Raw genomic sequence first — 14,325 nt, 5'->3', positions numbered from 1 at the left:
TCAAATGCGACCAAGGCACCAACTTTGTAGGAGCCAAGAACGAACTGAAAAATGCTCTAAAGGAAATTGACACCAATCGTCTGACAGTGTTCTTAGCTGAGAAGCAGTGCGACTTTGTTCTAAATGCGCCCCATTCAAGTCACGCAGGCGGGGTATGGGAGAGACAAATCAGAACAGTGAGAAATGTTCTTCGCTTAACTCTCTCACAGTCTTCTGACAGACTGGACGATGCATCACTGCGGACATTCTTTTATGAAGCTATGGCGATTGTTAACAGTAGACCACTCTCAGTTGACAACTTAAACGACCCCAACAGCCTTGCACCTCTCACGCCTAATAACCTGCTTACTATGAAATCCATTCCAGCATTACCACCACCAGGCAGATTCGTCAGAGAAGACCTCTATGCAAGGAAAAGGTGGCGTCATGTTCAGTACCTTGCAGAGCAGTTTTGGAGTCGTTGGCGTAAGGAGTATCTATCCAACATTGCCACCAGGCAGCGCTGGCACACAGCAAAGAGAAACCTGCGAGTGGGAGATATTGTCATGGAAAAGGCTGAAGATCTGCCCAGAAATGAGTGGCGGCTGGCCAGAGTTACAGAGACTACAACAGATAAAGACGGGCTTGTGAGACGAGTCAAGGTATGCCTTGGTGACCGGAATCTGGGAAAAGATGGTCGTAGACTCAACAAGCTGTCTGTCATTGAACGCCCAGTTCAGAAGCTGATCCTGTTGCTGGAGACTATCTAGCTGCTTCTGAGAACAACCAAGTGTATCCTTTTCATCATATTACTTAAATTTTAATATTCATTCACCTTAATATGGACACTTTACGTCCATTTCTGAGTTACAGGTTAATTTTTTATGTGAAAATCATTCGTAATTTATACTTCTTAACGTTATACAAATCACTCATGATTTGGTGGGAGTGTAAAGGACCATTAATTCTCCCTATCTCTGAAGTGGGCCGTCTCCTTTATCTCCAGCCATAGGGGGCGGTGTGGTCATGGATTACCTGAGAAAGGTTTTCTCAAAAGGGAACTCTTACTAAACCTGAGCCAAATGTTAAACCTGAGCTAAAAACTTTGTTTTGGTTTATTAATGTTTTTTGCTGAATGCTTAATGTTGACATTGTATTTTTATTTTTGTTTTACAAGAGCGTCCGTTACTTACCACACATGCTCTTATTTTGAAGTTGGTAAAAGGAAGTGCAGCGGCGCGCTGTGTGTATTTTGGCGCACTTTCTATGTGAAGTGCCATTCAGATTAAAGCTACCAGGGAAGTGAGATGAGAGTTCTCCAATCTGTGAAAATACAGCTTTAAAAAGGGTTTCTTTCTGCCTTTTAGCTCCTGGCTGATGAAGGGCACAAGGTATCGTTTTAATTTTATGTTGTATGCTAAATTTTGAGAGACTAAAGTGTTTGTTTCGTTCTCCTTTGAATCTGTTAGTGGGTCGTTAACATATACGTTAGGCTATGCAAGTGTGTAAATCAGTGATATGTTATGTAGAGTGTGTGTTTGATTGTTACTGTCACATGCAGAACTCAGTGTATTATTGTTTTGTTTCTATTGATTTGAACGTCTGATAGATTGTTTACAGGAAATTAGGCCTTTATTTGGTCATTTCATATATTTTAAGTTTTTCTCTCTGAATTGAGATCGTCAGCTGTACAAAAATAATTCATAGTTAATTCAGTTGTCATTTAGTCCATTTAGCACTTTATAAGGAGATTGTTGTAATTAAAACAATTTATAATTTATATTCAGTTTAACTAAAGTACAATAAGGCCAGTACAAAGACAATTAGATTGTAAATGTGTGTTCTCATGTGTTTATGGAAATGTATAATTTGCAGTGAGATGTCTAATGTTTGTTTGTTTACTTTCATTTAGCTCTTACGGTGTTTCTGGGAATAAAATTCTTTTTAAACATCAGTCCCTGAGAGTAAACTGCATCTGTTCAGCCGGGAATGCTACATTAGTAATATTTTGTTCCATGCGCTCTCTTGTGGCCTCAAAAAAAGAAGAAGCCGTAAGCTTTTTTTCCCCCTAACTGAAATGATGCCTTTTAAATTTGAATATAATTTTAATATTGATATTTAATTACAAAATTTGAATTGAGTTTTTCAGCCATTTTGACAGCCCTAATTCTGTCACTGTTTAAACTGCACTGTCAATCATCTTATCACAGTTAACAAAATCCACATTTTGTTTAATTTCCTACCATATTGGAGCGAAATAACGAGGCACGCAGTCGCAGGTCTATCATGCCGAGAACTCTCTTCAGATGTTTGCATATTGATGCATTTAAAAGTTAATGATCAAACAAATTATTAAAAAAGTTCACAATGTTGCTGCAGATTAAATATAACGTACATAACATTAAATAAATATTTTTAATCAGGTTAGACATTGATTATTTATCACTCAAACCCCTTTCTCTACCTGTCCATCAGCCTCGCATATCCGCCATACACTTTTTATTCGTGTTTGTAGTTCAAACCGAATCCTCGTCCTCTGTGTAATGTGGCCAATATAGCCACTAGAGTGTGCATTGATCTTTTTTAAATCTCAAGTAGTAGACCATCCGGGAATCCTTGGCATACACTTTTTAACATACTATGATTTGGGACATAGTAATTCTATTTTCGAATACTATTTAGGACGGATAGATTGCGAATTGGGACGCAGCAAGTGTGTGTGACAACATGACTACTACATTGATGTTTACTTCACGATCGACTGTGCAGCAGAGGATCATCTTTCCCCACATCCCCAGTAGAAAAAGCACCACCTCCTTGTTTTCAGAGACATCAAAAGGTGCCTCTCGCCTCAGGATGTGGTTAGAGATTGTGTTACGAATATGATATCGACATGACATCACCGTCCCACTCACCTCCGCACTGATTGGCTGCATGTTGCGGTACCATGTGACCTCGGGTTCAGGTGTGGCGCGTGCGTGGCAGTGCAGGTATCCAGCACGCCCCTCCTCCAGCTGACTGTCCACGGGTTTCTGGATCCACTCCGGGTTGGCTGGACACACAGAGCAGATGTTTAGGATCACAGCAGCAATAATGGACAACAGTTTAAAAGACATTACAGTTTTACAGCAGATATCTGGTGAAGGAATATTCAATTTTAACTTAGTCTCTTTGAGGGAAGTCAGTTGGCTTAGCAACACCTACCTCCTATTATTTATGCAGGTAAATCAGACAGACAGACAGACAGATAGACAGATAGACAGATAGACAGACAGACAGATAGACAGATAGACAGATAGATAGATAGATAGATAGATAGATAGATAGATAGATAGATAGATAGACAGACAGACAGACAGATAGACAGATAGACAGACACACAGGCCCTGCTAATAAAAAAAACAATAGAAGCCCAATAGAAACCGTCACAGAAATTCCAATGGTTTCCATTAAAATACCATTATGAACCATTAGCTTTTTTTAAGTAAAACCATTACAAAATTCCTTTTTGTAGTGTGTTTTGGGCATTTTCCCAATAGGATTTAACATCCCACCAATAGAATCCATCACATACCAGTAGACACCATTATAGTTTCCATTAAAACCAATACAATTCCCATTATAACCATTAAATCCAGAACATTTTCTATTGTGTTTTGGGCAGGGCTCTATTGGTTTTTTCAGCAGGGTAGATAGATATAGATGCATTTACATCTGCAAGACATTTTTTAGAGTGTTTGCTCATCTGCAAGACGTCTATAGGACGTTTCCTATCAGATGAAAAATAGACGTTTATTAGATGTCTTTAAGATGTTTATGATTTAGACTGTATGTAAAACTGACATCTTACAGATGTCTGAACACAGCAGATGCTTTCCAGATCAAGCGATTTTTAACAGACACCTTACAAACGCGCTTGTGCTATCTGGTATGTGCTAACATACTGCTAAGATGCTTTAGGACGTTGCTAGCAAGTTTCAGCACGTTTGCTAGCATGATTTTACACACCGTTAACATGTTTTACCACACTAACATGAGATTACATTGTCCAGCATATTTAAGCAAGTTGCTAACATGTTTCGTAACGTTGCTAACATGATTTTACACACTGCTAGCAAATTACTTACACTATTTTGATAGTCCACTTTAGACATTCTACTAACTATAAGTAACTTTGCAAGTAACTACATCAACTAATTCTCATTAATTTGCAGCTACATGTCTGCTAACTCTCAGAGTAGACTGTTCGGGTAGGTGTAGTGTTAGTAGAATAAGTTGACACTTGCATAGTTTCTCATACTCAATATGTTGTATGTTGTGGACCCATCAAAATAAAGCATTAGCAGATATTAAACAGACAGTCTACTAATACTCTAATGACTGCTAGTTGACATGTAGTTGCAAAGTTACAATTTTAGTAGAATGACTAAAGTGGACTATCGAAATAAAGTGTTACCCATTACTAACATGAGTTTACACTGCTTGCATGTTTAAACCTGTTGCTAATGCTGGCATGTTTCAGAAAATTGTGGCTGGCATGTTTCAGAAAATGTTTCACATGCTAGCCTAGCATGTTTGATATGTTGCTAGCATGTTTTCTCAAAGTTGCATCTTTGTCCAGTCCACTATTTCTCACCAGAGGCTGTGACTGATAAAAAAGTTTTGTGCTCTTTTAAAGAAGAGTTGTGTGCATGTCTGAACCCCTTCAGACAAGCATTTGTCAATGTGGGTGTATTGTTTTGTTGTGTCTATTGTAATTTGTTATTGTTCCGCCTTTCATTTCTTTTCGATTGTGAAACAGCAGTACGGGCAAGTGCTGCCACTTTGTGGACAAAGTAAAATAGATTTCAATGAACAAATCCAGTTATTAAAATCAGGCTGTGCGCGTACAGTATGCACATACTATGCTGATGATGAAATGTCGGTCATGGGCACTGTATGCATAGTTTAGCATGGTTGTAAAAACCAAAGTATACTTTAAGCTTTACACTAATGCCAACTGCATTTTTTTGCTGTTGAATATCAGAAACGCCGAAAAACCAAGCAATCAAAAAATGGCATGAAATAGTATAGTCCTGAACTGGACAGGAAGAACAATTTATGCATGACTGACTGGATAGCGCACAACAGGACAGTGGTTGCAGACTGGTTTCAAACAAATAAACCCGATTAATTTAAACAGTAAGTCAAAAGTGCAATACAATAGTAATAACATTATTAATAAACAACATCTCCACATCACCAAATAGGAGCAACACTGCTGTTCTTAAACCCTGCTGCATCACACTGATGTTAACGTTATATCCAATCACTCAACTTGGCTAAAAAAATATGGTTACTTCAGTCGACGAGTCTCTAAGGCAAGTTGTTCGACTGAGAATAGTTATTTATTTAAAAGTCCTGAAAGGTCCTGTTGTATCACACTGAGAGACTTCTGTCTTAGTGTTATAGATCACCTACAGGACTTTAATTCATAAGAGAGTATTGGTCATAATGAAGGAAAATTGCTGGAATGTGAGATATTCAATCGAGGACAGTAGGGTCCCAAACACATGCTAATGGAGTACGCAAATTAAATGCTTCTGGAAACACAAGCTAGTCTTTTTGTGTTGTTGCCACATATGCCCAATTTAGATTTTTTTGACCATAATTATTTTTTCTGATGCCTAGCTTATAGCTTCCTTTTAAAGTGACCCATATCTGATATCTTCATTTATACTATGCACTTGGCAACCCAAAACCCAGAGTAGATGCATTGACAGGTTGCCAGGTATGCGAAACAAACCCAGCCCAATTGCTATAGCCCAAATCTAACCCTATCAAGTTTTTACATGGTTTCCCGTCCTTTGAAATAGTGGGGAGAAGTGATCTCTTTAACCTGTGAACTACAAAACTATGGAGAAAACTATGGACTTGGCAACACTGTGTACATATCCGGTTCATATCAGATTTATTTCCACATGTGAATGAGGCCTGATCCAATTTGTGTCACATGGGAGGAACAATTTGGACCTGGCTCATGTAATGTAAATGCAGCCTAATGTTGTATTAGTGCAAACTCTGGACAGAAATCCCTTTCAGGCATAGCAACACTTTGAAGAGCTGCAGAAATTAGTTAACGTAATCACATTTGAAGCAAACTCTGATACGCTTTAATGCACATTATGTACATTTGGCAATGTTTCTGGCTTAAGACTTACTTGCCACAGTGACCGTCAACTCTTGTTTCTTCTGTCCCGCCTTATTTTGCGCAAAACATGTGTAGGTTCCTGAGTCTTCACCACGAGTGGGGCTGAAGAACAGGTCTAGTCCATCCTGGTACACTCTGCCCTCGGCGGGAACTCGCTGTCCCGCGTGTTCCCACCAAACCTCTGGCGTGGGGTGCCCATAGGGCGCTCGACACGTCACCCGCTCCAGAGAGTCTGCAGTGAACACTCTGGACTGTTTAGGCATCATGTCCTCGATTTCTGAGGAGAGAGAGTGACCAGAAACAGGTTTGAGAGCAAAGCATGGAAACATGTAATGCGAGGTATCTGAGAAGGGCTCCAAACAGTCCTTCCTACACTGAAAACAATGACATCTGAGCTGCGTAAGCCACTCTATCCTGTAAAAGCAGCCAGACAGGTGCTGGAAACAGAAATGGATTAGATGAGCTTCGTCCCTGACGCTGCAGATTATCACTCAAAAGTTCACCAGTAAGTACCAAGCCTTTATACAATTTGAGTGAGACAAAATGGAATCTCTATAAAGGTTAAATAGTACGAAATTTAACAATTTTGATTCCAATTCCAAACTTAACGAATTCATACTTTAATCCAGTAATTATTCAATACAGTTAACATTAAAGTTTTGTGGATCATTGATCATTTAGTGCTATATTTAACTTAATAAGAGTGAGAATTGGTAATTGCTAAAGTGTTACCAAAAGTTTTTTTCTGAAAAACTAAGTACGGCTATACACCTTTTTGTCCAATAAACTTAGTTCTAATATGAAAATGCACCTAGAACTACCCGGTTCTTAATTGCAACAATCATGGTTCATGCTATAATGTAAACTTAATTCTATTGGCGGTTATAAAAAAGCCATTTGGTATGTCTAGCTCCTACATCACTGCATGTCTAACCGCACATGAAGAGGTCTGAGCGCGTTACCTGCAATTCGCAGCGAGGCCTCGAGAGACACAGGGGGGCCACGGGGCCCTTGAGCCACACATTTATACACGCCTGTGTTTCGCGGCTTCACCTGAGTGATGAGGAGGGATCCATTGCTCAGAATAAGGACGCTGTAGGAAAGATAGAGGTAAATGTTAAAATGCATGCTCATTTAAAACTTTATAAAGAAGTGCACAGATTTCTTCCAATTGTACTCAAACTGAATTAAAGTGTAGTACCGGCTCTTGTTGGCCACCAGCTCGTTCTCATGGTACCACTCAACGGCAGGCTGCGGTTCGGCCGTGAACTGACAGTGGAAAAGTGCTTCCTCATTCCTCAGGACTACCAAATCTTCTGGCTTCACCACCGGTTGAGGGAAACTCTTATCTACAGAGAGAGATAAAGACCATTTATTACTTAACAGGAACATAAAAGTTAAATGACAGGTTCTCAAAGAAACAAAAAAGTAGGAATGCACCGAAGTGAAAATTCTTGGCCGAAGCCGAACAAAACGAAACACTTTCTGAGACCCCCTTCTTGAATTTTTTTTCTGTACAAATAAATGCAGCCTTGCTGAACAAAGATAAATATTTTAAAACATTAGAAAATATTACAGATCCCAATTTGAACACTATGTGTGAGTGTTATAATAAATGTATTAATATAGCTGCTGTAATTATTGTTATTTATCATTATTGTCTATTTTATTTAACAGTAAAATTACAACACTAACATTTCTGAATGTTGATGGAGCTTTTATTTTGCTCCTTGCTTCTGCAGGAAGACCTCAGTGCTTGTTTTTGTTAACAGCAGCAGATTTATAAATGATTCTCATTACTAATTTGGGAAGATGTTTGTTGCACGCATCACATTGTCACATCCATTCCTTGTAAAACTTGATGAAAGTGTTACTGAGCAACTGACGAATATCACGGTTTCAGCGCCGATTTTCCTCACGCTTTGAACCCTTGTGCAGCACTGTTTGAATACATGTAATTCGTGCATGTATTAGAAAGCATAACGTTCTACAGTTTATTTACTATCATCATACAGTAACCAGCAACAACCGAAGATATGAGATACAGCACTAAACAGTCTCTCGCTGTCGGTGCTAGTAATCATTTTAGCGTCTTTCTCAGAGAGTTTTAAATATTTCCGGATTTCGGTTGCCGAACATTCGGTGCATCCCAACAAAAAAGCACCTGTGGTTCAACAATACATCCAAACACACAATGAGAAACACACACCTATGATGTTGAGGGTGAAGTTGTTACTGCTGCAGACGTGGCCCGCTGCATTTCTGGCACAGCAATAGTAGGCCCCGTTGTCGTCAGGACTGGCGTTCGGCAGAGTAAGCATTCTGTCTTTGTTGTTGATTTTGTAGCTCTTCTCCAATAGTTCTGTTCCATCTTTGTGCCAGCGATTGGTTGGCCTGTAGATCGAGTCAAGAGCAGGGTTATCAAAGCTGAGAAAACAGAATGAGAAGTTTCTCCAGATCAGGGGAACCAACCCTGTTCCAGCAGAGCTACCGACCCGCAGTGTTCCGGTCCTCGAGGTCCACTTTCCTGCAGAGTTTACCTCTGACCCTGATCAAACTCACCTGCCTGTAGCTTTCTAGTGATCCTGAAGACCTTGATTAGCTGGATCAGGTGTGTTTGATTAGGGTTGGTGCTGAACTCTGCAGGACAGTAAATCTTGAGAGTCGCCTACCCCTATTTTAGCAGCCTGCAACCCTAATCAAACCACCCTGAACCAGCTAATCAAGGTCTCCAGGATCACTTGAAAATAACAGGAAGGTGTTATGGAGCAGAGCTGGAGTAGAAGTCTTCAGAAAAGTTGTTCTGCAGAAGCACTTAAGATTACTTATGATTAAATAAATCTTTAGATTATAGTGTGCTCCAAGTACTTAAAGATGCTATGATAGATTTCAAACTAAAATCACTGTCTCCATCAAGCAAGACAGTAAGAATGACCAACAGCCCCATAAAAAGACTGCAAGTGGATTGCAAATCCAAAAAAAAAAAAAAAAAGCCCCGTTGAAGCCGTGGTTTACAGTGAATTTATAACAGCTAAGGGACGTTGTTAGGCACGACGTGAAACCCCATTAGCTGTTATAAATTCACTGTAAACCACGGCTTCAACGGGGCTTTTTTTTTTTTTTTTTTGGATTTGCAATCCACTTGCAGTCTTTTTATGGGGCTGTTGGTCATTCTTACTGTCTTGCTTGATGGAGACAGTGATTTTAGTTTGAAATCTATCATATAGATTATAGGTTATAAATTCGTTGTAAACCACGGCTTCTTGGGGCTTATTGCTTTAGTATGTGAGCACAGAATGTTTTGGAATATTAGATGTGATATTTGGGATATCGCAATGAATGAATGGTTGACCAGCGAACTGCAATTGTGATATTAGGGCTGGGAAAATAAATTGATGCATCGCAAATCGAGAAATGATTCAGCATCGATTGAGATTTTCTGAATGCATTGCGATTCTTTCTCGATTCTGAGCTTAGCTTTGAAAAGCAGATGGCGTTGCATGCTTTAGAAACAGCCGTACTCTGCTTGTTTCCAAATCCTTACACACACTTGAACCTAAAATAATCATTCATAAAATTTTAAAAGGTTGAAGCGAATCACAAGGGTGTTCACACTGGGCTGTACAGACTCAGCCGGACACACAAGCGCTCTTCAGCGCTCGTCTTCATGAGTCTTTGTGTGTGCGGATAAAAACTAGATTAGATCGCCATCTGCTGTTAAAATGTAAGATCAGAATCGATTCCTGAGAGAAACGCGATGCATTCGGAAGATCCACGAATTGATCCTGCATTGATTTATCGTCGCAGCACTACTAAACATGCTTTAAAAAAAATTCAAATGGGCAGTTTACCTTCAAATTCTGCCTCATTTAATAGGACACGTTATTCAGGTAGCTGGATATGAGTTAGACGCCTCTTAAGCCAAGGGTGTCCAAACCTGTCCCTGGAGAGCCAATGTCCTGCAGAATTTAGCTGCAACCTGCCCCAACACACCAGCCTTCAAGTTTCTAGTAATCTGGAAGACCTTGATTATCTTATTCAGATGTGTTTAATTAGGATTGGAGCTAAACTTTGCATGATAGTGACCAGTCAGTAGCATAAATGGACACCATGTGCCTTATACAAATATAATTCCTTCGTCCGCATTTCGCACTGGCTCATGGACAGTACGTGTGACGTAGTTTCCTTTTTCAGTATAGTCCACAGATGTTCTTGCACATAGTCCACAAACATGCTTGAACACAGACAAAAGAAAAAAGGTCCATTAGGTGTCCATCTAGAAAAGGATTAGGTAAACCTGTTTCTAGATGGCCACCATTTGGCATAGTTTTGCCACAACCCTAATTAAACACACCTGAACAAGCTAATTCAGGTCTTCAGACTTTCTAGAAACTTCCAGAAGTGTGCTGGAGCTGGTTGGAGCTAAACTCTGCAGGATGTTGGCCCTCCAAGAGCAGGATTAGACGCCCCTGATATAGAGTATTCAATATTGTGGAAGTGCAACTGCATGTGAAATAGAGCTTGTGTAGCTAAATGAGCTTGCATCCACAGCATGTTTCTGATCTAAGGCTAGGAATCAGACATCCTCACCGTGGGTGTCCGTCTATGTTGCAGCGTAGCACCACTTGTGAGGAGCTCTGAATCTCTGCCTCTGATTCTGGACTCTTCAGACTCACCATGCCACTTTCCAACCCTGTAAGACAAGAAACGTTAAAGACTAACAGCTTGATAATCAGGAGATGGCTGAAACCCGTGTCGAAACTCTCGGTGCTCATTATCAAAAACAAACTGCCCCATTCACACCATCTGGTCATGCTTTGCACCCACCGCTAAAACAGGCCTCTCCATTCAGTTGACCTTACTTGTTATCGGACACAAGCAGCCGGACGCTGCATTTCAACCAATTAATCTTGGCATTGGGCATAAAGGGGCGCTTTGTCACTTGCTGGCTCAAAATAACCTTCTCTCACGTGTGTGTTGTTTAGCTTGCTGCAGTCGTAAAGGGGGTGAAGTGGGACGGCTAGGAAGGGGCAATGGTTCACATGTGTTTTTACATGCCAAGAAAAGCATTTGCAAGAGGCAGCAAACACAGGGAGTTTGACTAACTTGTTAAAGGGTTAGTTCACCCAAAAATTAAAAGTAGCCTGTGATTTACTCACCCTCAAGGTATCCTAGGTGTATATGACTTTTTTTCTTTCAGACAAATCCAATGGTAGTTGTATTAAAATTTGTCCTGGCTCGTCTAAGCTCTATCATTGCAGTGGGTGGGTGTTTTTGTTCAACAGTCCAAAACAGGTCAAATAAAGTGTGCGTATCCGTAATATAACATGCCTCACACGGCTCTGGGGGTGAATTAGAGGCCTCCTGTAGCAAATCCATGCGTTTTTTGTAAGAAAAATATCCATATTTCATATGTAATACACACTCTTCTCTCTCGCTTCCTCTGATTGTCATACGCAGAAGTCGCTCCGGCGGATGACGTAGGACGTATGAGTTGCGTGATTAGTGACGAACGTGGAGAGAGAACAAAACAAAATGCCGGTCATGAATTAGAAGCACAAAATGAGGATTTGTAAAGAAAAATGTCAGAGGATTTCGATATAAGCCAAGATGAGACTGGTTTTCCTTTGCTAAAGTAAGGAAACTTTGCTTCCTTTGCTCCTGTAAACAAACTCACGAGACTAGCATATCTCAAACGTCCTGCGATATTTAAAGGTATTTTTACGATATTAAGATATTCACATGGATTCGCTACAGGAGGCCTTTATTCACCCCCGGAGCCGTGTGAGGCATGTTTTATTATGGATGCACGCGCTTTATTTGAAACACCCACTGCAATGATAACGCTTGGAAGAGCAAGGATAATTTTTAATATAACTCCGATTGGATTCGTCTGAAAGAAGAAAGTCATATACACCTAGGTTGCCTTGAGGGTGAGTAAATCGCAGGCTAATTAAAATTTTTGGGTGAACAAACCCTTTAAGAAGGGATATATTGAGCGTTACACTCACATTTGATGTTGAAGGAGGCCTCGCCGGTGTGGTATTCTTCGCCAGTGCTGTTCTTTGAGGCAAAGCACTTGAAGTTTCCTGAGTCGAGTGTCCTGTCAATGGCAGTGAATTTCAGGTTGCCCCCTTCCAGAAATCGTCTTTCCGAATTGGTGACCGTCTCTCCATTGTGTTTCCAGGAGTAGATGACACCTTGAGGGTCGTTTACTTCGCACCGCAGCATGGCACTGCGCCCATGCAGGGCATCCTGGGATTTTGGCTCCTTGGTGAAAGAGAACGAGGCGGCTTGCACCAGGATCACTATCGGGAGAAAAAACAAAGCACAGGCATGAAGAAAGATAACCCAAAGAACTAATCTAGCAGATCAGTGCCAGCGCTTACAGGTCCAGACGGACAACTTGTGATGTTGATTAGCAAGATGCTAAAATGCAGGTGAAGGAATGTAGCTTTGAAAAAAAGCAGAACACCCCCTCACCCCTCCCTCAGACTCTCAGTTAGTTCTTTGTTTTCATCCAGCTGGAAATTCAAGGCCAGACGCCCAGGTGTGCTTTAGACAGACAGGCCCAGCTGGGCTAGACGAGACAAGACAAGACCTTTTAACGCTGACCAGTCTCTCTGACCTAAACGATAACCTTACGCATTATGTATTTGAGTAAAACCATTGGCCCTGGCCTCATTTCAGATCAAAGTGTGGCTATATAAGCGCCTAAATTGTATACTACTGAAATGCAGAGTTTACTGAAGGAAAGCATGCGAGGCGAGTGTTTGAATACCTGTATGAACATGCACCATGAAGCCCAAAGTGAGGGCTTTTACATTTAGAATTACCTTAAATCATCTGGACAAGGTTATTTTACTTCAAAATACATGCAAGTTTTTCATTTTTCACTATGTGAAGAAAACATGCATGGGTTGTGTTGGATTGTTAGGATGTTCCAGGCAATGCTACAATGTTGTGGGTGGCTAATGAGGTTTGTGTGTGTGTGTGTGTGTGTGTGTGTGTGTGTGTGTGGTAACTTCATATGCGCTTGCTATGGTGCTCTGAATAATTGCTAGATCAATTCCGTGATGATGTGGATACTTGCAGGACGTTGCTATTAGGTTGCAAATGTGTTTTTAGTGGAGGATTGCAGGTGTTAGATAATGTAATTGGCTATTCCTGAAAAAACAATAGAACCAACACAAAAAATTCTGATGGTTTCCACTACAAATACCATTATAAACCATCAACTTTTAATTATTACATCCATTAAAAAAAATTAAATTTGTGACGAACGCGGAGAGAGAACAAAAAATGTCGGTTATGAATTAGAAGCACAAAATGAGGATTTGTAAAGAAAAATGTCGGAGAATTTCGATATAAGCCAAGACAAGACCGGTTTTCCTTTGCTAAAGTAAGGAAACTTTGCTTCCTTTGTTCCTGTAAACATTTTGTAGCCAACAAAGATGGCTGTTCAAAAGCACAAGTACATTGAGTGCATAGCTAATAAATCCTAAATTATACCCAGTTCTCGGGTTATTTCGAATCGGACACTACCGAAAAATGACTGGAAGTCAGATGTGACGATTCTGAATGATTCAGTGACTGATTCAGAGTCTGATCTAAATCATTCATTCGTAAGCAACTGTGAGGCTGTTGTGTGACATTTTTGACTGAAATAAAAAAAAGTTCTAAAAAGAACTAGTGCAAAGAAGCATTTGAGTGAGTGAAGTGAGGTGACATTCAGCCAAGTATGGTGACCCATACTCGGAATTCATGCTCTGCATTTAACCCATCCAACGTGCACACACACACACACACAGCAGTGAACACACACACACCGTGAACACACACACACAGCAGTGAACACACACACACACACCGTGAACACACACACACACACCGTGAACACACACCCGGAGCAGTGGGCATTTATGCTGCGGCGCCCGGGGAGCAGTTGGGGGTTCGGTGCGTTGCTCAAGGGCAGCTCAGTCGTGGTATTGAGGGTGGAGAGAGCGCTGGACATTCACTCCCCCCACCTACAATCCCTGCCGGCCAGAGACTCGAATCCGTAATCCGACTATGAGCAATAGTAAAGTTAATGAAAAAAGCTGATATGCCAGTGATGATCTTCACACACAATTGATGGTTTTATATCACTCCTGTAA

At 40.6% G+C, this 14,325-nt stretch overlaps 1 protein-coding gene across 1 annotated transcript in view; it reads right to left on the bottom strand.

Moving 5' to 3' along the window:
* The window catches only part of LOC306867759 (inactive tyrosine-protein kinase 7-like), a 51,582-nt gene that overhangs the window by 20,583 nt on the left and 16,674 nt on the right, over nt 1-14,325 (bottom strand). The window contains exons 2-8 of the mRNA XM_079413614.1: nt 12,181-12,477; nt 10,760-10,862; nt 8,379-8,563; nt 7,371-7,518; nt 7,132-7,262; nt 6,180-6,446; nt 2,895-3,031 (exon numbers count right to left, since the gene is read on the bottom strand). Of these exons, the coding sequence (XP_079269740.1) occupies nt 2,895-3,031; nt 6,180-6,446; nt 7,132-7,262; nt 7,371-7,518; nt 8,379-8,563; nt 10,760-10,862; nt 12,181-12,477 (1,268 nt within the window). The remainder of the gene's footprint in view (nt 1-2,894; nt 3,032-6,179; nt 6,447-7,131; nt 7,263-7,370; nt 7,519-8,378; nt 8,564-10,759; nt 10,863-12,180; nt 12,478-14,325) is intronic.

This window comes from Barbus barbus (genome assembly GCF_936440315.1).
Source record: "Barbus barbus genome assembly, chromosome: 49".
Classification (NCBI taxonomy): domain Eukaryota; kingdom Metazoa; phylum Chordata; class Actinopteri; order Cypriniformes; family Cyprinidae; genus Barbus; species Barbus barbus.
The sequence above is the reverse complement of the archived record's forward strand: the minus strand, read 5'-3'. Positions and strand labels throughout refer to the sequence as shown.